The sequence below is a fragment of the Rissa tridactyla genome, chromosome Z, assembly GCF_028500815.1.
Source record: "Rissa tridactyla isolate bRisTri1 chromosome Z, bRisTri1.patW.cur.20221130, whole genome shotgun sequence".
NCBI lineage: Eukaryota > Metazoa > Chordata > Aves > Charadriiformes > Laridae > Rissa > Rissa tridactyla.
Genome location: NC_071497.1, coordinates 56,244,765 through 56,269,888, shown reverse-complemented (window position 1 = coordinate 56,269,888; position 25,124 = coordinate 56,244,765). Strand labels below are relative to the sequence as shown.

Genomic DNA, 25,124 nt, shown 5'->3' with positions numbered 1-25,124 from the left:
AAATAGATTTCCATCTTTAGAGGTCTTCAAGTCACAGGTGATCTGATCTGTGACAGTCCTGCATCAAACTAGGTGACCTCCAGATGTTCCTTCCAACCAGCTTTTCCATGGCTCTGTGACTCTTTAAAGAAAGACTGGCTTGTACAGTACATATATATTAGAAACGAATACATAGGAATCAATAATTCAGGACTGCACTGCACAGAAGGAAGATAAATCAGATAATGCTTTTGTCCAATCAATTTCTTTATACTTTTCCCCAATCATGTAAGAACGAAATGAGAAAAACATTCTTCATCAAATCAAGAGTTTCACAAACCAAAACAAGTTCAAAGAAAACCATGATCTTGAAATAGCTGAAGAGGCGTTCTCCTTCAATAGCTGCAACTACATAAAAGCTATCTTTAGGGACTAACGGTGGCCACCCTATCCAGCAACAGCTACAACAATAAATTATTTTTCGAGGAGCAGAGAAATACTTACTTGGACAAGTATTTGATAAATGTTTTGTAAATATTGATAAATTAATACTTATTCTTATTTCTATTTCCACTATAGGGAAATACTGTAATAAAGATTAAAGTTTTACTTCTTTTTGATATAAAGTTCAGTTTCAAATATAGCCAAAACTTCGGCGGAGGGGAGCGCTTCATTCCCCCTTGCCAGAATTATAAAATAACATTACTAAATTAAAAAAACCTGGTTTGTATTCAAATATATACACATCAAAACTATTAAAAAAATTTCTACTTTGCTGCAAATGGAACCGTTCTAAAGCTAAGAAATATCAGCCTATATTACTCCTGTGTAACCTTACATTCACCCACTAACATGATTTTACTGTGCCACAATTAATAATTACATCTCCACACTGCCTTTTCCAACAGGTTCCACATTTCAGGTGGCTTTCAGTTCAGAGGGAAAGAGACTACAATAAATCTTACCTTAGACATAAGCTGTAACTATCACGTCTTTTCCCCTCCCATGCTACAGCAGAGAATCAGCTCTTTTTATACCACCTCCAATACTGACTGAGAGCTAAGCCGTTCCTGAGATTAAGTAGGGGACAACTACAGACACCTAAGGCAACAGCCCTTCCATGTTCAGTGGACAAATCAGGACTGTGCAACAAAGAGTCCTTTTCATTTTCTACCACAGAATAAAGGGAAAATACACTATCATTTTATTCTTCAGGCAAATTACAATAAAACCTAACCTAAATTGAATTATAAATCAGTTATCTGTGGCTATAAACCAAAACTCTATACTGATTCCTGGGCTGCATAGGGAAGACTGTGGCCAGTAGGTCGAGGGAGGTCATTCTCCCCCTCTACTCTGCACTGGTGAGGCCACAACTGGAGTACTGTGTCCAGTTTTGGGCTCCCCAGTTCAAGAAGGACAGGGAACTACTGGAGAGAGTCCAGCGTAGGGCAACCAAGATGATTATGGGACTGGAGCACCTCCCTTATGAGGAAAGGCTGAAAGAGCTGGGACTCTTTAGCCTGGAGAAGAGAAGGTTGAGGGGGGACCTGATTAATGTTTACAAGTATCTAAAGGGTGGGTTTAAGGAGGACGGAGCCAGGCTCTTTTCAATGGTTCCCAGCGACAGGACAAGGGGCAATGGGCACAAGCTAGAACATAGGAAGTTCCGTTCAAATACACGGAAAAACTTCTTTACAGTGAGGGTGACAGAGCACTGGAACAGGCTGCGCAGGGAGGTTGTGGAGTCCCCTTCTCTGGAGATTTTCAAGACCCGCCTGGATGCAGCCCTGAGGGATGTGCTTTAGGCAATCCTGCTCTAGCAGGGGAGTTGGACTAGATGATCTCTAGAGGTCCCTTCCAACTCTGAAGATTCTGTGATTCCGTGATTTGAGGTAATAGTTCTCTGCAATAACACACTACCAACCTGTACCTAGAGCTGGTAGCATCAGAGCCCAAAAGCTCAGTTTGCACATTTCCTGACTTTACCTGCTGAATATTAAATTAAAACACAAACACTGTCAAAATGCATACAATCTGCAGTAAGGGACCGTGCGGTAAAATACAGGTTTTCCACAGTAAACTTACTTGAGCAAGCCCTTACTCATCTGTCAAAAAATCTGGAAACTGTATTAAGCAGACACAAGTGTTCCCCAGGGGTCAGTTCTGGGTCCAGTCCTCTTCAACATATTCATCAATAACCTGGATGAGGGGATAGAGCGCACCCTCAGCAAGATCGCCAATGACACAAAGCTGGGAGGGTGGGTGACACACCGGAAGGCTGTGCCACCATACAGAGAGACCTGGACAGGTTGGAGATCTGGGCAAAGAGCAACCTTATGAAATTCAACAAGGGCAAGTGTAGGGTGCTGCACCTGGGGAGGAATAACCCCATGCACCAGTCCAGGTTGGGGCCTGACCTGCTGGAGAGCAGCTCAGTGGAAAGAGACCTGGGAGTCCTTGTGGACAACAGGATGACCATGAGCCAGCAATGTGCCCTTGTGGCCAAAAAGGCCAATGGCATCCTGGGGTGCATCAAGAAGAGTGTGGTCAGCAGGTGAAGGGAGGTCATCCTCCCCCTCTACTCTGCCTTGGTGAGGCCACACCTAGAGTACTGTGTCCACTTCTAGGCTCCCCGGTTCAAGAAGGACAGGGAACTGCTGGAGAAGGTGCAGCAGAGAGCTACCAAGACAATTAGGGGACTGGAGCACCTCTCTTATGAAGAAAGGCTCAGGGATTTGGGTCTCTTCAGTCTGGAAAAAAGATAACTGAGGGGGGATCTTATCAACACTTATAAATACTTCAAGGGTGGGTGTCAGGAGGATGGGGCCAGGCTCTTTTCAGTGGTGCCCGGGGACAGGACAAGAGGTCACGGGCACAAACTTGAACATAGGAAGTTCCACCGAAACATGAGGAGGAACTTCTTTACTTTGAGGGTGGCAGAGCACTGGAACAGGCTGCCCAGAGAGGTGGTGGAGTCTCCAACTCTGGAGACATTCAAAAGCCGCCTGGACACGTTCCTGTGCAACATGCTCTAGGTGATCCTGGTCTGGCAGGGGGGTTGGACTAGATGATCTCCAGAGGTCCCTTCCAACCCTATGATTCTATGAAGTAAAATTAACTTGTACACTGCCCTGTCCACCCAGACAGTGTTTGGTGCTTGAAGGATGATGAGGACAGAAACTTGTAGAGTGAGTATTAGTATTAGCCAATAGCAGAGGTTAATGAAAGCACTAAAGTCAATGTGAAACAAATGCTCTTCTGAGAAAAGCTGATTTCAAATTAAGTGAACACTGTATTGGAAAGCACTGAAATATCTGTGCTGTTTGAAATAGTGTATTCCACGTTTCATGTATGACTCTGCCTCAGAGTGAAGACAGTACTTTACATAAAAACTCCCAAAAGTAAACCAAAATAAATAAGTAAAATAATTCAGAGGTGAACAGTTTTTACATTACTGTTTTTTAATTTTTAATGCTAAATCAATGGTGATCACAATAGGTGGAGCAGAAGAAATACGACTTCCCTGAGTTAATACTGTTTTGAGTTATCATCTTTTCTAATCTCACTCCCAAGAGAGTGGATTATTTTATACTTTTGACTGATAGTTAAGAGATGGTTTTTTATCAATTTTCCTTCTACATATTTATAATTGCCATAAAATAGTTTGTTAAACAAACTCATTGCTGAAAGTGAAAAACAAATCCAGATCTACAGATCTTTCAAGTTTATTCCTTTTAAATAACATCACTGCCGGAACACTTCTGTTCTAAGATTCACTGGAAATCAACATTTTACTAGCCAAGATCCCCCTTAGCCAGCTCTGAGAAAATTCTTAGATGTTATTTAAGATCAGCAGGTCCAGAAGATATCTGGCTGTCCCAGGTTTTCATTTCAAGCTAAAATAAATTCCATTGACATTATCACTGAATAGATGTGCAGGCAATCAACAAGGTAACATAAAAACTAGGGCCTGGACACTAGTTATGAGCATCCAAAAAACCCACTAGGGAGATTTGGTGCAACTAAACCAGAAGCCATCTCAAGTTGGTCTTGTTGTCTGAGGATGAAGAAGGGGGAATAAATAAATAAATGTTATTTCAGATCTCTTCTAGTCCTATTTTGAGAGAAAGAAATGTAGACAAATAAAACACTAAGCAACAGAAATGCTCTTGACATTTTTAAATTACCTCAGCTAGGACAATATGACCAATTTATAAGTTATCATAACATAAATCATTTTGACTTGAAAACAGGAACATTTTTACAGATCTAGTAAAACTCTTTGTTATGAACTATGATATTTGAGTCCTCATGGCTCCTCCTTGAAGGACAGAAGTAATGTCAACCCATGCTCCAAATTATAAAGTGACAACATTGAGCAATTTTTAACAAAATTTTATTTTAATAATAATTTCTAATAAAAATGCAATCTTTACCACATATGCAGCAGAGCTTCATTTCCCCAGATGGGGAAATGGATGTTTTTGACATCAAACACTTACTCAGTAGTATTTGTCATGATAAAATAAAGTTGTTACCCTCCCCCCCCTCAACTGCAAGAATTCCTGTTTTCTCATTAAATTTTAGCAGCAACTTCACTGTTTTCAAATTGAAAAACTGGCCTGAAGTTTCCTGTTCACAATCCGTAAGACACATTTCATGCCTTTCAAAGATTTGGCAACTACTGAGCCTGTCTTGTTTTCTCTCTATTCTCCTAATCTTCTATCTTGCTACCAACAGCTCCTCTTTTAGGAGGTACAATGTACAATAATCTGGAAAATGATGCGTTACTATAGACATTTGAAGCTTCCACACTGACACAGCTTTTATATAGTCAAAGCAGCAAAGCAAAGTCTGAACAAGTGCATTAATAATGCTGGTTTACAGAACAGCCTCGGTAAACCCAATAAAACCTCAGTGGTAACACCTTGCTGAAGATATTGACACTGCAGCTTAAGGCAGAGCTTGAATACACTGCTACAACTTGGTGGAATACTTCGTTTAATTTTCAACATTGTTAACAGGCTACACCAGATCTCGAGGCTAGACAACACTACAAGGAAGGTTTTACAACTCCGAAGATGAAAGTGAAGATTAAACTCCCAAGGACAGTACACCAGACACTACAAAACTGCTGCCACACTGTTAAATTCAGTTCTTCACATTCAAGCAATGTTTGATTTCACAGACAAACGTAATGGTACTCCAAAGAAATAAAATACACTATGAAATAGACTTTAAGCAGGTGGACTGCTATAAATCTTTCAGAGCACAAGTATACGGTATAGAATTTACATCAAAGTTCTTCTAAAGGTATGTGCTATATTGGTGTTTTCTATACCAAATGGAATAAAAGAGATTCAACTCACACTTACTTAAACCTCCGCTTCAGGCACATCATAGTTATTTCAAGCAGCCTCTGGTCCCTCCTATTTTCTCAACCCTATGGACGTTCTGAATTTCATACAATCCCTGTTTCAAGCATGTAATCATGGAATTGTTATGCTTTTGTACTGTGCCTTGCACTGCAATCTTTGCTGTACCCAATGATTTATTTCAGCATAGCCGCCTTAGCCCAGATCCAACAAGCCTATCACCACTGTCACAGTGTAATTGAAGGATTTACAACCTAATTTATCTAACTCCAGTAATAACATGTAAAATGAATGCGTAGCATGCAAGTTGTTCACAGAACTACTGATTCTGTCTTCCATTATATTCAGTACTACTCTGTCAAAAATACTGACACGGAACACTGCCACAGCAATAAGCATCACTGTGTTTCAAATACACAGATTCAATAAAGTGCTTACATCTTCCCTTTCATAATTTGTAAGAAAACCTCATAACTACGTCAATGCTCAAAACATGGCTGTGTTCTCCAGGAAGTTTTGCTCACAAAATTATGAGAAGTTTTCAGATAAAAAGAACTGCACAACCAGTCTATATTCGTTAGCAGTATCTTTTGGGTATCACTGCTACAGCAAGTCAGGAATGTGCAAATCATCTCACTAGAAACATGAACCATGACTCAAAGTTACATTTAGATGTCTTAGAGAACCAATAGTGGGGAAAAAAAAATAATCACCTTGTTAAAAAAAAAAAAGGACAGGTACTCACTTTTACATTCCTGTTGCGCTCTTCTACTTCCTGTACTTTTAAAGGACATTGTAAAGGGCAATTATGGGTATAACCAGATTTAAATCAAATGTTTTTGTGAATTCAGAACAAGTTTTACCAAATCTCTTTCTCTATTTTACATTGTAAGGGTATCTTTAAAAAGAAGGTAAAATTTCAGAAGAGCTTTAAGAAAAACTACGTAGTCTTAAACTTCATGAATCATTACAAAACAATAAGGCATTATCATGAATTCAATCCAATCCTATCAATTTCAGCCTAACAGCTCCAGGATTAACGGACACTTAACAAGCATAGGAAGAAAAGCTCTTTCTTGTAATACTGCAATGTATTAGGAAAATTTTCTCCAGCAAGGCCAAAATTTGCAATGACGAAGTAGTCAGAATAAGAAGGGAAAAGTCTCAACATATTAAAAGATAAAGGACAAGAAAGTACCATAAGAAAAAGGACCAATCATATCATGCCTAGGACAATGCCTGTCACCTGCAGATGAAAAAGAATGTATCATGCCCTCCACCTGAATGGAAACAAACACACCATCTGAGCGTAAGTTAGGCTACTAGATCCAGCAGATCAAGTAGGTAAGAGACACGGGAAAATTAAAAGTGGAGAAGAGGAATTTCCATCTTTTCTCATTGATTAGACATACGTGACGTCTCCATGTGTAGTCAGGGTTGCAAAACTTGCAAACACCAATAGAATGTGTGACAGAAAACTTTGTTGCTCTTTTCTGGATTTCCACCTGCACTGACACATCTTCCTGTCTGAAACTGACAACGAAAGGGAGTAATACTATACATGCAGCATTCTCTGATGAAGAAAATATATATAATTAAAACCTAAGCTCAGAAGATTAAAATCATCTGGTACTAGTCTATAGTTACTGACACATATTCTTAACAAAACTATATACTAATTATTTTCTATATTAAATTAGCTCCGATAATGTTAAGCTCCTTATGACACAATATGGAATTGGAAAAAACAGAGGTACGTAGCATTCTACTGCTGAATTTAATACTCAGTCATGTAAAGCCACAAATTAAAACTGAAAGAACAACTATTTTAACTCCCATGTTTTTAGTGGTATGGAACACTAGCTTGTTTTATAATAAGTTTCTGAAGCATATTTGGGTCCTAAAATACATTCCAATAAAGCTTAGCATGAAGCACAAAGGACAATAAATGGATAAATAATCACCATTATAATCCTGTATCAGATCAGCGTTAGACGAGCCTTGGTATTAAGATATTACAAAAGCCAAACTTTTTTTAGCGCTTTAGAAAACAAAACAAACTTATTGGAAGAAATGGAGATCACATAATAGCTACACAAGTCAATATATGTAAGGTAACTGGGATAATGAAATGCCAGGGATTTCTGTTTTCACTTAGCATCCATGCATCATATGCAAGATACAAAAAGGAAACTGGCTGAAGAAAAGTACTCTCGTGATTCCAGTTTTGTTAATGAGCTAAATTTCTGCTGTGTCAATTAAAAGATAGGAATTTCAAACCAAAAGAACCGCCTGTATTTAAGTAGCGTGATTAAGCATATTACAGTAAGCACTACAGTTTCCACTAACAGTGTAGGTTTTAGTCTGGGATCTACTCAAGACCAAAAATTCTTTAATGTTACAAACTAAAAATTAGAAATTAAAAACATGATAATTTTCAGAGACTATATTATATATTTTTATTACAAATACAAACATTGTGATAGCTGTTCATGATGCATTTCTTTAAAAAAAGTTCAAACTCACATGCCAGTATTTACAGTTCTTCTAATAGCACTTCAAAATTTGTCTTTCATCTTTAAAAACAAAACATAATTTGTAACTGAAAAAAAATTCTGCTAACATGCTACACGTTAAATTCTGCTGACACACTTACTACATGTAAGAACTTTGACTGTAACTCTTAAAATTTATGTTTAGATGTGCAGTGAATTTTTTTTTTGGAGGGAGGAGTTTGTGATTTATATGGCAATGCAATTCTTTGGGTATTCAGCAAAAATATTTGGGATCTAAATATTACTTGCTTTATTAGCTTTAAATGTCCACTCAACTCCTAGCTAAAATGCATTGGTAGCAGATCTCTGAATTCTCTTACCGTTTAGAAGACGTTTTGTTACACAGATTTTTGGTTTTGACTCTTGTTTTTCAGATGAAATCCAGCATTTACCTGTCAATCTACACTGTTCTAAAAATAAGCTCATTGCTTCAAAAAATGTAATGTTTGAAGCTGTCTGCTAAAATATAGCATGACTCAATAAGATAGCAGATCAAGCTTTATGGTGCTCATATGACATCAAAAATACTACAACTACCAAACAATTTGAACTCACTTAAGGACTTCATAACTTTACTGTTTCAAAATTGTTTCAAAATTTTCCAGTGAGATAACTGAAATCTGGATCGTGTATCACCTACCCGAAACACTTAACTAGATGCTGCCCACATCTGTAATAAAAATGCTGCCTGCATAAATTCTGTATCTCAACTGTTGGACTAAGCAGAAATATCATCAGGCCCACAGTCAACGCAGTACTGTTTGGTGACCTAAGACTGCACAGTTCCAGTAGGAATGATTTTAGATTCATGATCACATGTACTTACTCTGTGTTTCTTTGTAATTTGGATAAGGCAGTATTATCAGAAAGGGGAGATACATTTCCACAATTGCTATGACATAAGACAGCATAAAACAAGTTCAAGCTACACTCTCTGATGCTAACCCGTCAGTCAGACTCCTTCCCCTAAGTATTTTTTGCAACAAACTCTTCCAGTGAATTGTTCTCTAAAGATACATTCTGCAAATGAATCATGGTTTGATCAGCAAATGAGTCTGTCTTATATGCTTGTGTTATTGAATGGGAGACTTTCACGCTAAAAGTAACATCAGAAAAGTCTAATGCCATAAGGTTGTCATATTTCACAAAACAAAATGTAGACTAGCTAAGAAAACAATTAAAAAAATTAAAAAATCAGTACCCTCCTAAGGTTTACTACAGATGAAAATGTCAACTTACCAGACTTGTGCTTCTTGTGCTTTGCTTTCTTTTTAATTATAAACAACTTGTTCTGGATCTCAGATTTGTAAGATTTGAATGGATGAAGATGAATCTCACGCTTTCTTTGCAAGTCATCAAGTTTTCTCTGTAGATTTTCATTTAGAATATCCTTCAACTTCTTTTTTTTCTTTTTCTTCTTTTTTGCCTGCAACTTACTTAGTTTCTTATGATTTCGCAGCGAGTTCTCTAGCATTATGTCTTTAGCAGATTCGTGGTAATTTACGTCTTGGTTGTCATTTTGAGCACCATTGACATGCATTTGGCAAGCATTCAATGTGTTCTCCTTGAATGGACTGATCTCAGCTTTTACTCTGGCTACTTCAGCACAACCTTGTCCATTGTCCACAGCCCTTATCTCTCCTGAACTAGGGTGACTACCCATACCAACAATCTCTCCTGAACTAATCGAATTCCTCAAGTTCTCTTTATAGGAATCAGTTTTTTTGATGTCACAGAGTCTTGACGTCTTGATTTCACAGTTAATCTTAATCTCCTCTGCAGTGACTCTAAAGCTACCTAAATGCATTTTTTTTTCTGGACAGATAACAATGGAGTCCATGCTTCTCCCTATTTCTGTCTTGGAATGATGTTGCAGCTCTTCTCTACCACCAGCACTGACCTCCCCGTTGCTTTTGCCTGCATATTCATGTTTTACTTTCTCCAATTTAATACGTGACACTTTTTTAACTTTGATGGGAGGAGATGGGAATTCAGGAGCCTGAAAAGGTTTTTGTTTGTAAATCCGAACGTCTGCACCACAGAACTGTGGAAAATGAACATATGCATTCTCCAAGTAGTCATAACCAAGGATTACTTCTCTGCATTCATGGATAGGCTGACCTAGCACTGCATCCTGAACATCCTTTTGTGTTTCATACACAAAATCACAGAGACCTTTTAGCAGCCACACTTTTTGGTAGAATGGTAGCTCATGAAATGATTTTTCCTCCAAGGGATTAACTTCTCCGAGGACTTTGAAAAACTGTGGACACAATCCAAGTTTTTCTGCAGAGCTATTAGGATTGTCAGTCTGCCCTACAATGGTATACCAGTGTTGTACCTTCTGTCTGAGTGCTGCTTCCCAAGTCCTGTAAGAAAGTGTAGGCCTGCGATGTAATGTAGATCTGCGATGAGGAGGACTTAACAAAGAAGTCATTATTTTAGATAAAAAAGCATTACACTGAGGCATCAGAAGACAACGTTCCAATTCATAGAATACTATTTCAGGTAAATTTAAGATCTGTTGTGCTAAACAAAGAAAATGACCAATAGCTGGAATCTCCCACATTGTCTCCATCCTTGTAGGTGCTGCTTGAGCTAAAAGTGACTTTTCCCATTCTTCTATTTCTTTCTGACTAGCTTCTTCTGCTTCTTTTCTTTCTTGTTCTCTCAGCCTATTAAAAGAAAGTTAATGAAAATTCAGGTATCAGGTGAACAAAAAGAAACTGAGAAGAAAAAAATCAGAACTACATCATGACAAACATACTCATCTAGAAGTAATAAAGAACACAATACACAAAGTTTTAATTCAGTTTGTCTTAATTTGGATTACACAACACATCACTGCATCAAAATGGGAAATTGTAGTCTTTTATTTCTCTGACCACTAGTTTAAAAAAGGGGAAAAGGTAAGAAGAAAACCTGGCAGATATCAATAGTTCGGGTAGTTCAGATTTTTTTAAAAAATGTATTCCCTTCCCCAGTGTCTTTCTGGCAGGATTAAGTATTTCCAACAAACTATCCATATAAAAATTTCTGAAAACTAATTCCAGGTAAGTCTTGCTTTCAAATGGTTGCCTTGTGGCTTGTGTCACCTACCTTGTAACTCCCTTCTGCAATACACAAGTATACATGCCTAACTGTTAAGTGCTTCATTCACATATATTTTCCCTCCCACCCACAGGCGTGTTACTAGTTGGTTTGTAATGGTGGTCAAAAAAGAAACAAATATCAGGATGCATGAAGAATGTGATGGAAAATAACACCAGAAATAAAATGTCATTACATTAATAAATGGTTTGCCCTCACCTGAAAAACTGTATTCAGTTCTGGTCCCCCTATCTAAAAAAAGGATAGAGCAGAAATAGTGGGTATTCAGAGAAAGAGATTATCAGTAATCAGAGGCCTGTAAAAACTTCTGAAAATCTGGGACTCTACACAAAACACTAGCAAGAGGAAACATGACAGCAATATACAAAACTAATATGATAGACTGGGAACTTATAATTACTTTTATTTGTAAATTGATCATGAAATTTAAAGGCAACAAGTTTAAGAGGAAGAAATGCTTCCACTTCGGATAAACAATCATGCGCATCTTACCATCTAACTTACTAGAACACAAGATACATTAATTTAGTTCCAAAGTGAAAAAGAGGACATCTGCATGAATCACATAATTACCAAGGGTTACTAGTAGCAGGAGGGATTTTTCTTTAATGCTGCAATGGTAAACTAACATTTTTGCCTCAAGACATGATGAAATTCCAAAAGATAGGATTAGGATACAGCTGTACTTAGAGGAAAATTTTTCTAGAGCTCATGCAAAGTTTCTCATATCTTTTTCTCTGAAGCTTCTATCACTGACCAATGCTAGAAACAATCACCTGTATGTATCACTAATATGACCTGTTATTGGAATTTATAAGTCCTTATTTCCAGATTGCTAACCTCCAGTAATATTTCTTTATATACAAGTAGCAAATAAATGCCATGTATCCATGCAAAGCATCAATGCCTTCCAAATTCAGAGTAAAGGTATATTAAAATCTTTCTTTTGACAACATGAAGCTTATAGTGGGTTCTAGCATGAAGAATGTGTCTTTGAAGCATTGACTAGGTATCTCATAATGTAAAAAATGCAACAAACCTAGCTTAGCCCGTATTTTAGTATCAATGCAGGAGATATAAGTCATGACCACAAACTTAAAATTTGCATCCTTTGTGTATGCAATACGACATATAATACAGTAAGATTCCACTGAATGCTCTACCTTACATAATTAAATTAAATTTCAAGTGACTTGTTACCATAATTTCAACAGAATTTTTTAATACCACATACATGCATCCTTGTTATTTATGTACCCATCAAATGCAGAAAGACAGATTCATGTAAAACATAAAATTAAAATGCAAATGCAAACAGGTCAGTAAATTCTCAACTTCACTCTCCCAATGTAGCATTTATTTAACCATATAATAGATGGGATCTAAAGACAAAATCCCACTTTGCACCACTAATTTAAACACACAATGAATGTGATCTAATGACAAAATCCCATTTGCCATTCTACGTGAACAAACCAGTAAATTCAACAATACAACCTACGTAGGTAAAGTGGGCATTTTTTTTAATTCTGTCTTTTGTTCTATTTCCATGGATTAATATAATAAATAAAAATAAATAATTAACAAGTGGGACAGAGGAAGAAACTATAGTAAGTAAAAAGTGTTCCCAAAAATAAATTTCAAAGTACTCCTGAATCCCACTCCCTCCTCCCTCCTAAGTGTAAAACATACTTCCAAATAACCCGCTGCCTCCAAAAGGTGTGAGCTCTATTAAAATATGGAAATAAGCTTAAATATGAATAAATAGACAGTGAGACAGAACATCTGTAGAAACAATCACATTCCAGTATCGTCTAACACAGGCTGCAGATGATCTAAAAATATTGCCTTTGCAAGCGGTTTTAACTTACCATCAATTAGTAATTCAAATTAAGGTAAAATTCTCAAAATAAATACAATACCCTAGATTCACCTCTGTCTCGCACTTCATAAAATAACAATCATTACAGTATTTTAAAGATGTTTTAAAATAGAAAACCATACATTGTTTCACCTGCAAAAAGTTTCCCTTTTTTTTTTTAAAGCTATAATTTTATCACAATATCTGTAGTCCATTCTCAGTAGACATTCAAGGGAAAATGTAAATTATAGCACACTTCCATATCTTCATTATTGAAGTCTTCCTACTAGCTGCCCATCTTTTGGGGGGCATAATTTTTTCCTGTGGTGTTTTTTTGAGAGAGAGGATGGGGATGAGGATGGGAGAGGAGGTGGGGCAAGGGTGCAGGGGTAGAGGGGAGACAGAGAGAAACATTTGATATTTAGCAGGACAAATATCCCTACAACTGAGAAATTCTCTGGACAAGCATATTTGGCTTTTATGCTGACAGCAATTGTAAAAAAAAAATATGGTTGCTTCACACTTTTATTTACATTCATCAGGAATATGTTTGCAGGCATGTATTGTGTTTACAATAATAACACAAAACTATTCTAAGGTCAGGCTGACATTTCCAGACTAACAAAGGACAAACATATTCCTAGAACACACCTGCAGCACTTTTGCAGCTGTTGAGCAGATAAAACCACGGCACCCGACCTTAAAGCTCATCGGATATGCTCCCCAAGTAAAGATACTACCTAAACCAGACTCCTGATATAACTCCCCACTTTTCTTATCATTTTCTTCCTTAAGACAACAGAGATGTCTCACCAGCTAATTCCTTCTCACTTGCAACAAGAGATTTCACTTGGAGGGGAGAGGTGTCAAAGACCAGACTGTATTTCCCTCCCCCCCAGTTACCACCTTCTAACCCACTTAAGTGTTGAGTAATTTTTCACAGGTATGGCACTGGAACTCTGATGAGAAGGTACAGAGAACTGTTTTAATTCTACGATAACTCGTTCTTATAAACTTTCTTTAAAAAAAAAACAAACTAGAAAGCTACATACAAAATAGCAATGTTACTTATTATTCTAAGTTAAATCGAGATTTAATAGTCAGAAGATATTAAATTTGGAGATGCCCGCGTGACCTTAATTCTGTTTCTATAATGTTAAACAACTAACTTGCAAAGAGAATTGGATTCTTAAAATGTTTAATGAACATGTCTGAAACTTACCCCAGGATCATGTTTTCAGAGATGGTAAAGACATGGAGCTGCCTAGCATAATATTCAACAAACCAGAGTCATACAGATACTTAATTCCCATTGAAATCAATCATTTAATCACCTGGCATTCACTGGTGGTTTTAAAAATTTCAGTAGGCGTCTACCTCTATGTTTTGGTATCTAAATGCCCCTTTACAGGCAAGTGTTATCAATTATATAATAATTATTTATTGTTAACTAATATGTAAGCTAGTATGCATATTGACATGTTATTTAATTAGCATGTAACCAAGCAGCCAAGTAGAACCTCCTGGAAATGTAACTAACAATCCAAGGAAGATATTCAATATTCTGATAATTAGAAAAATTGAACAAAAGGAAAGTTTATAAACAAAACTGACATGAAAAGTAAACCAGACAGCTGGGGCGGGGGGGAAGTACTTTTGCTGCTGTACAGAAACTATTAACTGCAAAATAGTGAAATCAGCTTTGCAAAGACATCTGCTCCGTTTTTACATATCAAGCCTACCATGTATCACTTGGGGGAGGCTATAAAACACTATATAGAGAAAAAAATTAAATAGATTATGCAAGAAATGGATAAACTACAAGAAAGACAAGGATAACTCTACAAAGGATATAACAAAAATAACGAAAGGACTTGGAGTAGGATTGCCATTAGCTACAGAAAAGAAGATAAAAAACCACATTCAGGATATTCTTCCAAAATACGCAGTTGAAAACAGGCTCGTAAAATCAGTTTCAAGGATTTTGGAAAAAAAACCTAAAAGTATTTTAAAGATTTCATTTGCTGCAGTTCTTTCTACTCATCATAAGATGCCTGTGCCTTATAAGAGTATCTAAATATCCAAAGCAAAGGATTAGATATTAACTTGGACTTCCACACACAATTTCTTTATGTATTAGGCTAAGTTTTGTAGAAAGGCACTTGCATTTGCAGCCTTACTTATCTAGGGCTGAAAGTATGTAACTTCTTCTAGTGAGGCAGCTAAACAGACTAAACTAGGATAATTACTAGCTAGAAAGTACAGGTATACTGAGTGCTTAGCTGGACAGCCAGAAAGCGAGTACTTTATGTTACGGATAACTCATCTGCAAGTTGAATGAATAGGAGGTGCTGACTGTCCAAACATAACTGATTTGCCAGCACACAAGCAAGTTATACTACCACACTATACACAGTTTTATGGGGAAAAAGAGCAACAGAACAAGACAAGGAGGAAGGCAAATTTCAGTACAGAAGAAACTAAAATCCTAAACAGTTTACCCACTCATTTGAGTTGACCATTACAGTCATTCATAATTATACTCTGACATAGGATACCCTGTATTATAGCAACAGATTTGGACAGACATTCTTTTACAACTGTGATGAAAGGCTAAGTGAAACAATCAATAATAATAATAATCAATAAAATACTCTGTATCCACTAAAGTAGCACTTTAGTTCTAAGAATCATAGAACAGTGCCATCAAGTTCAGTGATCTAGAGCACAGAGTTGAACAGAAATTAAGACAGTTTTAACAGAGAAAAAATAACCCTAGTGATCTTTGCTTTTTTGCGAAGTACGAGGTGGAAATAAAGATTCACTCATTTCTAGGGAAAAGGTACTGGCTAACACTGAAGTCAGCCAAAACTGTATGGCTTCAAATCTGTTGAAAATGAAGATTACCTGCAAAATGAGAGTGAACTGGTTATATATGGGAAAAAAGCTGGAAATATTTTGTTTCCTAAAGCTAATACTGTCTTATCACCATGTTCCATGCTTCAGACACAGTCTCTCAAGTTACTGTTAAAGTATATAAGCTTATAAGCTTAATTTTCCTCAAAGTGAAACATATCACAATCAACATTAAACACTGCCTGGAATTATATACCTCTTCAATTTATGAAAACCACAAAAGCCCACAGAGTTAATTATACACACATTCTAAATTTGTTACCTAACTGAGAAGCTGAAATGCCACATCAGTGAGATAACAGGAGTGGCACTGGCAGAGGTAATTTGCTTCTAGCTATCAGTGAGGGAAGCAGTGACAAGATCACAGAATTAGACTGTAGTTAGCATTCTGATAGTTTTTAATCTCATTGTTGCATGGAAAACGGTCCAAGGAGAGGCATGATAAACCGTGACTGAGCTAACAGGAAATTGCTGTGGATGCTTTCAGTTACTATTAACAGTTTCATAATCCTGAAATAACAGCAGCCTTAATTTATTTTAAAGCTTATATGACTTTAGCAATTTTTCAATGACGTGGTAAATCAAAAACTAATTTCGTGATTTATGGATGCACTGTATTGAAGTCCTAGGTTCATTCATGAACTTAAGACACATTTATTTACCTAGAGAAGCCTTAAGGAGCTAGCCCTGTAGAGAACTAGGAATACATAATTATTTAAAACCAAAACAAAACAGCTTTTCCTATTACCTCTTTTCCTCTTTTGCTCTCAGCTGTTCCTCTTGTCTTAGAACCTGAACCATCACAGACTCAAACATGCCTGTTGACAAGCCTACTAAATTGCGAGGTGTGGAACGACGTCTTGTTGAAATGCATGCTGTTCCTTTCTCATCTTCCAGCCCATAGCATCCTCTAGATGTTACAGCTATCGATGTTTTCTCTCTTAAATGCCTAGAAGAAAAAAGCAAGCCAATTCACAATTACAATTTCCCTTACCAACAGCACTTCAATGCCTACACTACCAATCAGAGATCAAGCATACTTACGCAGAAAAAAGCAGTGACTTTTCCTCTGACATTTTTTCCACTTTGAACGTTCCTTTATGAAATTTTAAATTTAAAACCATGCTAACATGAGCTATGTTTTCACATCTCTTAAAAATGGTGGAGATCTATCTCAAGCAACCAAACATTATTTGAAGATTGAATTTTCTATATTAATCCATAAATATTTGAAAATAAAATACTTCCACAAGACCTGAGATAAGAAACTATTATTTTCAGAAGACACTTAAAAATATTTTGGGAAAAAAAAAGTGCACTTTTTGGTTTGGGTTGAAGGAGGAGGGAGTGTTAAACAGCAGTTTAGTTTCATTAAAAATTAAAAAGATGAAAAGCAAAACACCACAAATTTGGTTGTAAAGTTTACATTTCATCTTACACTGTTTTATAGTTCTCCAGCAAAACCAGTATGAGAAATAACACTCCATTACACAACCTCTGAAAACATTTTTTTGGGGGGGAGAGGGGGAGCCAACCTCCGTTCTAAGTTAACTTTCTATGGTTTGTAATACCTGAGAATCATATAACCAACATTGATTGCTTCCCTTGAGTCACTTGATGGTGATCATTGAGCTAAATGCTGCTCTGTAATGAAGCAAGGATGATTATTCCAAGAAGTAGTTCTTGAATTTCATTTTACTAATAAAATTAGTTACACACATAAAACAAATCTATCTGAGCAAAAATTGAAAAGGAACTTTGAGAAGTCTAGATTCCATAATCCTTTCTATATATAGTTCTTAAAAACTTCTACCAAGACAGTGTACACAGACAAATTGAAAAAAATCTTTAAAAATCTCTGAAGAGCTAATATAAGAGAAATTCACGATATATTGAGGTAGGATTATTTTTAGTCAGTTTAATATTTCTTAGTATTTATTTGAACAAAGACTGTGCATTTGTGAAAGAATTACAACAGCAATTGAACTTTTTTAGTAAATACATATATTGCTATTTGATGACACAGTACATAAATTGACTCCGCTTTCTTATGGAGTTTCTAATAAAAAGGCATTGAGCATTCTCAGATCCTACCTAATCCAATGAGCAGTGATAATGCAACAAAGAACCTTCAACAAAATGCCCTTCAATTCAATACAGTTGAGATGTTACAGTCACACAACATACAGAAAGGAACTTGGCACAAATCTTCCAAGCTGCATTTGGTTACCTATTTATTTGCCAGTAGTAACTCTTCAAGCCAGGAATTCTGCTTATTTAAAAAAAATAATAATAATCAAGTTTTACTCAAGCAAACTACCAACATTCGTGCCCCATTAGGTTCAACTCCTTCCCTTCTGCTCCCAAACTGTCCTAAAACTGCTGTTACACAAAAAAAGTTTCAAATACAGTGTTGCTACACCAACACAGAATACATTAACTCCAGCGTATTCAGTTGAGTTCTGCACCATGCTCCTCAAGTGTTCCTACTACACAAGCAAGGTTCTTCTTACCAGCTGGCAGCTAATGCTCTGTGTCACTAGCAAGTTTAAGGTTGATGGACATGCACAGCTTTACACATTTCCTAATACTGTTCCTTCTTCACCTTCACCCTTTGCCAAAAAATCCTCCTGGTTTTTACATGCAAAATACTATGTCACTCAGAAGACCGATGACCCTTTCTTTGTAAGGAGCAACCATTGTTTTCTGAATATGACCAAACTAAGACTATGTCAGACTCGTAAGAAACCATGTATTTCAGCTGTGATTTATGCTGGGCTTTCTACTACACAGTTTGACAGCTTTCTATGCTTCAGCTGCTTTGGCTGATAAACAAGTTCCTGCCAGGGACTTATATTTAAACATGTCACAATTTCCATTTTGCCATTCAAGACTATAATATGCCAAGCACTACCTTTCATTTTATGATTATCAAAAAATATCCTGACACTAAATTACCCATTTCAAAGCACATACTCTGGCTGAAGATTTTTTTCCTACTTATTTGGAAGACACTAAAAATTTCACAGACTGTAAAAATCACAATTTTTAAGTGACAGTTGTTTATATTATACAGAGTTTGGGTAGTTTCACTTGCTTTTGACAGCATAAAATAAAGAAAGGAGCATTTGACATCTTGTCTAAACAAGTGTGCTTCCATGTTCATAAAGCCTTCTTTCAGAAGGAAAATCTTAGCCAGGAAATGTTGTACCCTATTTTGCATTTTAGTATTTTTGGGTTTGGAATCTCCAAAGCATTTTGAATTCAGATTTGGATAGTTCCCAGTAGGAAACGTTCCCCTTTGTGGAAGTACTGAGAGTTCATGGGAACCATTCAAATTTGGTTTATTGTGTGTTTTTTTAAAAACCATTCAAATGATATTTTTTACTTGAAGAAAGGCACCCTCCTGATCTACTTTATGTAAACGGCATCTGGCAGGACCCCTATAGAGTTTTATACACCTACCGGGACAGCAGCGCCAGCTTCTGTTCCAGCATCATCTCCAGCTTCTGGGCCTGTTTGGAGAGCCAGTGGTCTACACCATGCAGCCGGTAACACGTCTCCAGCATCAGGCGGAAGTCACCCACGAAATCTGCTATGCCTGTGTACTGCCCACTGGAAAATTTCTCTTCCATCTTCAACAGCCACATTCCAGCTGGCGACTGCTGAGAAGAGTGACTGCTGTTGCGACCGGAGAGGGAGCCAACTCCTTCTTCCCTGATGGATGACTGATCCGCGAGAGGCTTCAAAAACGGTGCTGTCAGCGGCCGGTACTTCTCCATGAGAAACTCGCGCAAGATGCGGTATCCCTGCTGCAGCTCGGGATTCAGGCTCTGCTCCCAGGAGCAGCCGCCGCTCTTCCCTCCCGCATCATCTCCCTCCTTGTCCGGCTCTTCCTCCCCGTAGCGAAGGCGGATAGCCGCGGGCCGATCGGACGAAAGGTCTCCGCCCGCGGGCTCTGCCGAGTCCATGTCTCCCAGCCCGTGCACGCACAGGGCCCCGCCGGCTCCAGGTGGACTGCCGGCCCCGGGCCGGCTCTTCAGCATCAGCTAGGGACAGCCGCGCTCCCCCTCGCCCAGCCGGCGAATCGACATCGGGCTCACCTATGCACAGAGATACGGTTCAGTCCCTCGCCAACGCTCCCCCGCGACGGCCTCAGCCCTGCCCCCAGCTGTGAAGGTTGGGGGCCGGGGGGGAAGAAGGCCGCGGTTGCCGGGGAGGAGGCAGCGGCCGGCCGCCGGGCTTGGCCCGCCTCTCCCCGGCGCCAGCCTCCCCTGGCCTCTGCCTGGCTCGCCCGGGCCTGCGTACGGCCCCGCCCGCCCGGCCAGGGACCGCGCCCTCGCCCTCGGGGGCCGCCCCCGGCGGCGGGCAGCTCCGCATCCCTCCGGCCTCCCCCCGCCCATGATGGGGCCTCCCTCCTGCGCTCCACCGCGGCCCCCTCCTGAAGAGGGGAGGAGCGGGCGGCAGGTGCCGTCCCCGCGCTGGCCGCCCCCGGCTGGCCCGTGTTGTGCGGCGAAGCGCTTCCCGCCCCCCCCCACCCCATCATCACCACCACCCCTCCTCGCCTCACAGCGCGGCGGGCAGCGGTGTCAGTTAACGGCCGGCAACAGTGACAGTTAACGGCCGTTGCGCGCGCCCCGGGGTGGCGGGGGGCGGGGTGGGGGAGGGGGTGGCGCTGCGGCCCGGGAGAGAGGCGAGAGAAAAGGGACGCGGCGCCCCACCTAAGGCGCACGCGCCGGAGCGGCGGCACGCCGGGTGCGCCGGACGCCAGGTGAGGTGGCGTCATCAGTGGGCGCCCGGCCCGGCCCGGCTCGGGGCGGGGCGCGGGAGGGTGAGGGCGCCTGCGCGGCGCGGGGCGGTGGCTGTTGGCGCGCAGGCGCGAGGGGGGGGAATGGCGGCGAGAGAGGAAGGAGAAGGGGAGGGATGGGGTGGGTAGGAGCCGGCGGCTCTGCGTTCCTCGGGCCTTCCCGCTGTCTTGGAGACAGCGCAGCTGTCGATCCGGGGGCGTAATGGCACCCACCAGCCGCGCCAAAGCGTAAAGGGACGTTTGCTCTTCTAAGAGATTTTCTCTGAGGACACCCGGATTTCCCCAGCGTCAAAGGTGTTGCAGCGGTTAACGCGAGGGGGTTTGCCGAAGCGTTCAGTTATAACTGCTGAGGCATTTGCCCGAGGAGGTTTTGTGGGTGGAAGGTGCTGGAGACCACGTTGGACCACCCTGTGGGTGCGCTTGCAGCAGCACTCCCCGGTTTGCCCTGGGCGCTGTGAGGTCCCGCTCACCCTCACAAGCGCACTCTGAGGAACGTTGCCGGGGCGCCAGGGGACCCCACAGGAGTAGCCTTCAGCACTGGGGAGTCGGTTATTTGCGTGCACAGTTTTGAGCTTGTCCCCCCCAACGTACATAACTCTGAAACACTTAAGGTACCTTGCTAAGAGAGAGGCAATGAATGGAAGGGTGAAAAAAAATACAAGGCTCAAAAAGCTTTCTTTGATCAAGACTCTACTTTTATAGGGGCATTCCTGTCCATTCTGCAAGGTAGCTTTCTGCAGAGATCATGCCAGAGACCTTCCTCATGGTGTTACCAAAGACAGGCCTCTGCTTTGTTTATAATGATATGGTAACTAAAATGTTGATTGTTTCCTACTACCCTTCTTACTGTGTGAGAAAATAGCTAATTACTGACCTTCTTAGAGCGTGAGAAAATAGTCACTGAGCTGATGCTACAGATAGTGATAATGAGGAGACAGCCAGAAGTAGCTAATCACCAAGGACAGGATAACAAGAAGCAGTTAATCACTTCAAGGTTCTTTTATGCATCAAGTATGTACTCCTATACCAATTAGGACAGAGCTGTGGGTACTACAAGGAACATCCTTATTATCCTCAAGAAGTTGGCAAACTTTCAGTAAACTTTTACTGTTCTGAGATGACTCAATATCTTAAAAGGATAATGTGAGGAAGGGTCTCCTTTACCCAAACGACCACCGAGAAGCTCACGTTTGCACGGAAGTGTTTTGCTGACACAGCAAAATGTAATACGCATGTGCAAAAAGGCTCTTCAGTCATCCTAAAGAATACATAAGCCTAGGTGGAGTTATGTATTAGGTAGGCAGAATTATGAGAATCTTTTGTGAATAAATAATGGGTGAATATCCCCAGTAAGGTGTGCTAGATTTGTGGGTTTCCCCCCTAGCACCTGACATTGAATAAAGCAATACCTCCTCTCTAAACTACTTTTGGTTTCAACAGCTTTTATTTCAGGTAACAATGACAACATCTTGATGGGAATAAATCAGACTTTGCAACATAAAGAGATGTAGAACCACTCTCCTATTGTTACTGCATTTTCTTATTCTAAGGACACTGGGAAATTTCGGTCCCCTACATCTTTGTTTGGTCACAGCTGGCACTCATAAATGCTTCTGTCAGGCTGTTTTTGTGGAAGGGGCCTGAGCGGAGGCTGCAGGTGTAGCACTCACACTGCTACACTTCCCCCGTGGCCTGGGCCCTTCATCAATGATCTGGATGAAGGGATCGAATGCACCCTCGGCAAGTTCGCAGATGACACTAAACTGGGCGGGCGTGTTGATCTGCTTGAGGGTAGGTTGGCTCTGCAGAGGGATCTGGACAGGCTGGACCAATGGGCTGAGACCAATGGTAGGAGGTTCAACAAGGCCAAGTGCCGGGTCCTGCACTTGGGTCACAACAACCCCATGCAGCGCTACAGGATTGGGGCAGAGTGGCTCGAAAGCAGCACGACAGAAAAGGACCTGGGGGTGTTGGTTGACAGCCGGCTGAATATGAGCCAGCAGTGTGCCCAGGTGGCCAAGAAGGCCAACAGCATCCTAGCCTGTATCAGGAATAGTGTGGTGAGCTGGACTAGGGAAGTGATCATCCCCCTGTACTCGGCACTGGTGAGGCCCCACCTCGAGTACTGCGTTCAGTTTTGGGCCCCTCGCTACAAGAGGGACATTGAGGGGTTGGAGTGTGTCCAGAGAAGGGCTACAAAGCTGGTGAGGGGTCTGGAGGACAAACCTTATGAAGAACGACTGAGGGAGCTGGGGTTGTTTAGCCTGGAGAAGAGGAGGCTGAGGGGAGACCTTATCGCCCTCTACAACTACCTGAAAGGAGGTTGTAGAGAGATGGGGGCTGACCTCTTCTCCCTGGTGACAAGTGATAGGACGAGGGGAAACGGGTTCAAGTTACGTCAGGGGAGGTTTAGATTAGATATTAGGAAACATTTTTTCACTGAAAGGGTTATTAAACATTGGAATAGGCTGCCCAGGGAGGTGGTGGATTCACCATCCCTGAAGGTGTTTAAAAAAAGGGTAGATAGGGCACTTAGGGACATGGTTTAGAAGTGGATCTTGTCAGGGTAGGCTAAAGGTTGGACTCGATGATCTTAAAGGTCCCTTCCAACCTCAACAATTCTATGATTCTATGATTCTATGACAGACATTTGGGACCCGTGAGGTTAGCAAAATCCCCCTCTAGCCCCGTTTTCCAACCCTAGTCTACAAAGCCTATCCCAATACAGCATGAAGGCTGCATGAAGGCTGATCCCCAAGGTCCTGCCTCCTCTCCTGATCACTTACTGATATTATACCTACCTAGTTTTATGGCCCAAAATCTCCTCTTGAATTGCAGATTCCAAAGAAATGAGGTGAGACGTGGTACTGGAGCACAGGCTGCTGCGTGCCTCCACATTGGAGGGAGATGGTCCTTCCTGGAGGACCACAGTGCATTGAGACCTTAGTGACACGTGCAACAGCCAAACGTGACCTTCAGGCCTGTTTACACCACCGCCGTGATCTTGCCTTTATCTAAAAGTGCAGCAAGAAGATATGTGAATATCCTTTCTGTTTGACAGTAGAAATGATGAATAGAGTTGTTTTCTTTTAAGAAAGTCCTCTAACAGCTTGAATGACCACAATGGGGTAGCCCTTCCACGGACAAGGTCTGTACGGTGTGCCCTCCTCAGAGGCCCATTTGATGCTGCACTACTCATGGTTTGCGGCATCTGTGATGCTGTATGATAACAGTTCTCTATTTCTTTATGGTGTAACTCTAATAAATTGCATTTGAAATGATAATTTGCAGAGTCTGAATGCCTTTCTTACTGGCAGCATAATGGACCGCCGTGTCCTGGTGCAAAACAGAGGGAATTCTGTCTTGTGTTTTCTTCAATAACTTATCTCAGGAAGAGCGTTCAGCTTGTCTAATTCCTGCTCTAAGCCGAAGGTGGAGGGTCATCATAAGGAGGACAGAAGAGTGGGGGGCTTCCTGCAACATAGGTGGAGATTAAGTCGATGGTTGAAAAAGGATGATTGAAGGTGATGGAAAGCAGCCAGCCAAGTGTTCTGGTTCTGGTGGGCATTGGGTTAATTTTCATTAGGAGCTGAGATGGGACTAGCCAAACAGGTATTTGATACCATGTGAGGGACATGCTCAGTATATAGCTGGGGGAGCTGGCCAGGTGAGGGGGCAGAAGTCAGAAACTGAAGCTTGGGAGCAGGTTCGGGTTCGGGTTGGGGTCAGTGAGTGGTGGTACATTAATCGTGTTTTGTATATTCCTCTATTGTTGTCCTTTTCCTCTTTCCTTTGCTGTTCTGTTAAACTGCCTTTATCTTGACCCATGAGTTTTGCCATTTTCTTCTGATTCTCCCCCCATCCCGCTACTGCGGGGGGAGCGAGCAAAACACCACATGGTTCTCTGTTGCCAGCTGGGGCTAAACCATGACACCAAGTGACACTGAGAATTTCTAGTATAAGTTGAACAAAAGTAGATTAGACTGGCAGCTCTTTCATCAGCTTTGTGGCTTTGGGCTGTTCGGCCAGCAACACTCACTTTCACGTACTGCTGGGTCAGCCAGATGGGAAAATTCATCCAAGGAGAACTCCTAGACCTCTTCCCACAGGACACTCAGTTGCTTCCCTGCTCCTCTCAATCCCTGGCCCAACAACACATAAGGCCACGGGTCTTCACAAGTCTTGAGATCAGGCCTGCCCTGGATTAACGAGGATCCACTTTCTAGTAGGCTTCAAGACAAGGCTTTTATTTCTTCAGGACTGTGAATGTCCTTCTCCTGTGTTCCAGAGCCATTGAGCTGTGGTTGCTTGCAGTCTCCCCGCTGTGCGACCTGCCGGCAGCCAGACACTTTGCAAGAAGTCTGTTAGCCATGTGAAATGGCAGAGCAAAAGAAAGCCTTGCAAGACCATGGATAGTCCATCTATTTCAGTTGGACCTAACATGAACAATTGTAGGAGAGAGGGAATTGTAAGTCCTCTTCTTCTTGTTTGGTTGCTGTAGTACTGCAGCTCTTGTT

General features: G+C 40.7%; 1 protein-coding gene across 5 annotated transcripts in view; it reads right to left on the bottom strand.

Moving 5' to 3' along the window:
- KIAA2026 (KIAA2026 ortholog) overlaps positions 1–20,510 on the bottom strand; it is a 52,777-nt gene extending 32,267 nt beyond the window's left edge. For 2 of the 5 annotated variants that reach the window (XM_054185650.1, XM_054185651.1), the window contains exons 1-3: positions 19,266–20,325; positions 16,549–16,749; positions 9,152–10,587 (exon numbers count right to left, since the gene is read on the bottom strand). In XM_054185650.1, the coding sequence (XP_054041625.1) occupies positions 9,152–10,587; positions 16,549–16,749; positions 19,266–19,846 (2,218 nt within the window). In that variant the 5' untranslated portion in view covers positions 19,847–20,325. Of the gene's footprint in view, positions 1–9,151; positions 10,588–11,221; positions 11,255–14,106; positions 15,788–16,548; positions 16,750–19,265; positions 20,327–20,365 lie in introns of those variants that run through there. The other 3 variants (XM_054185649.1, XM_054185648.1, XM_054185652.1) reach the window with 3 other exon arrangements.
- Between the last annotated feature and the right edge of the window lie 4,614 nt (positions 20,511–25,124).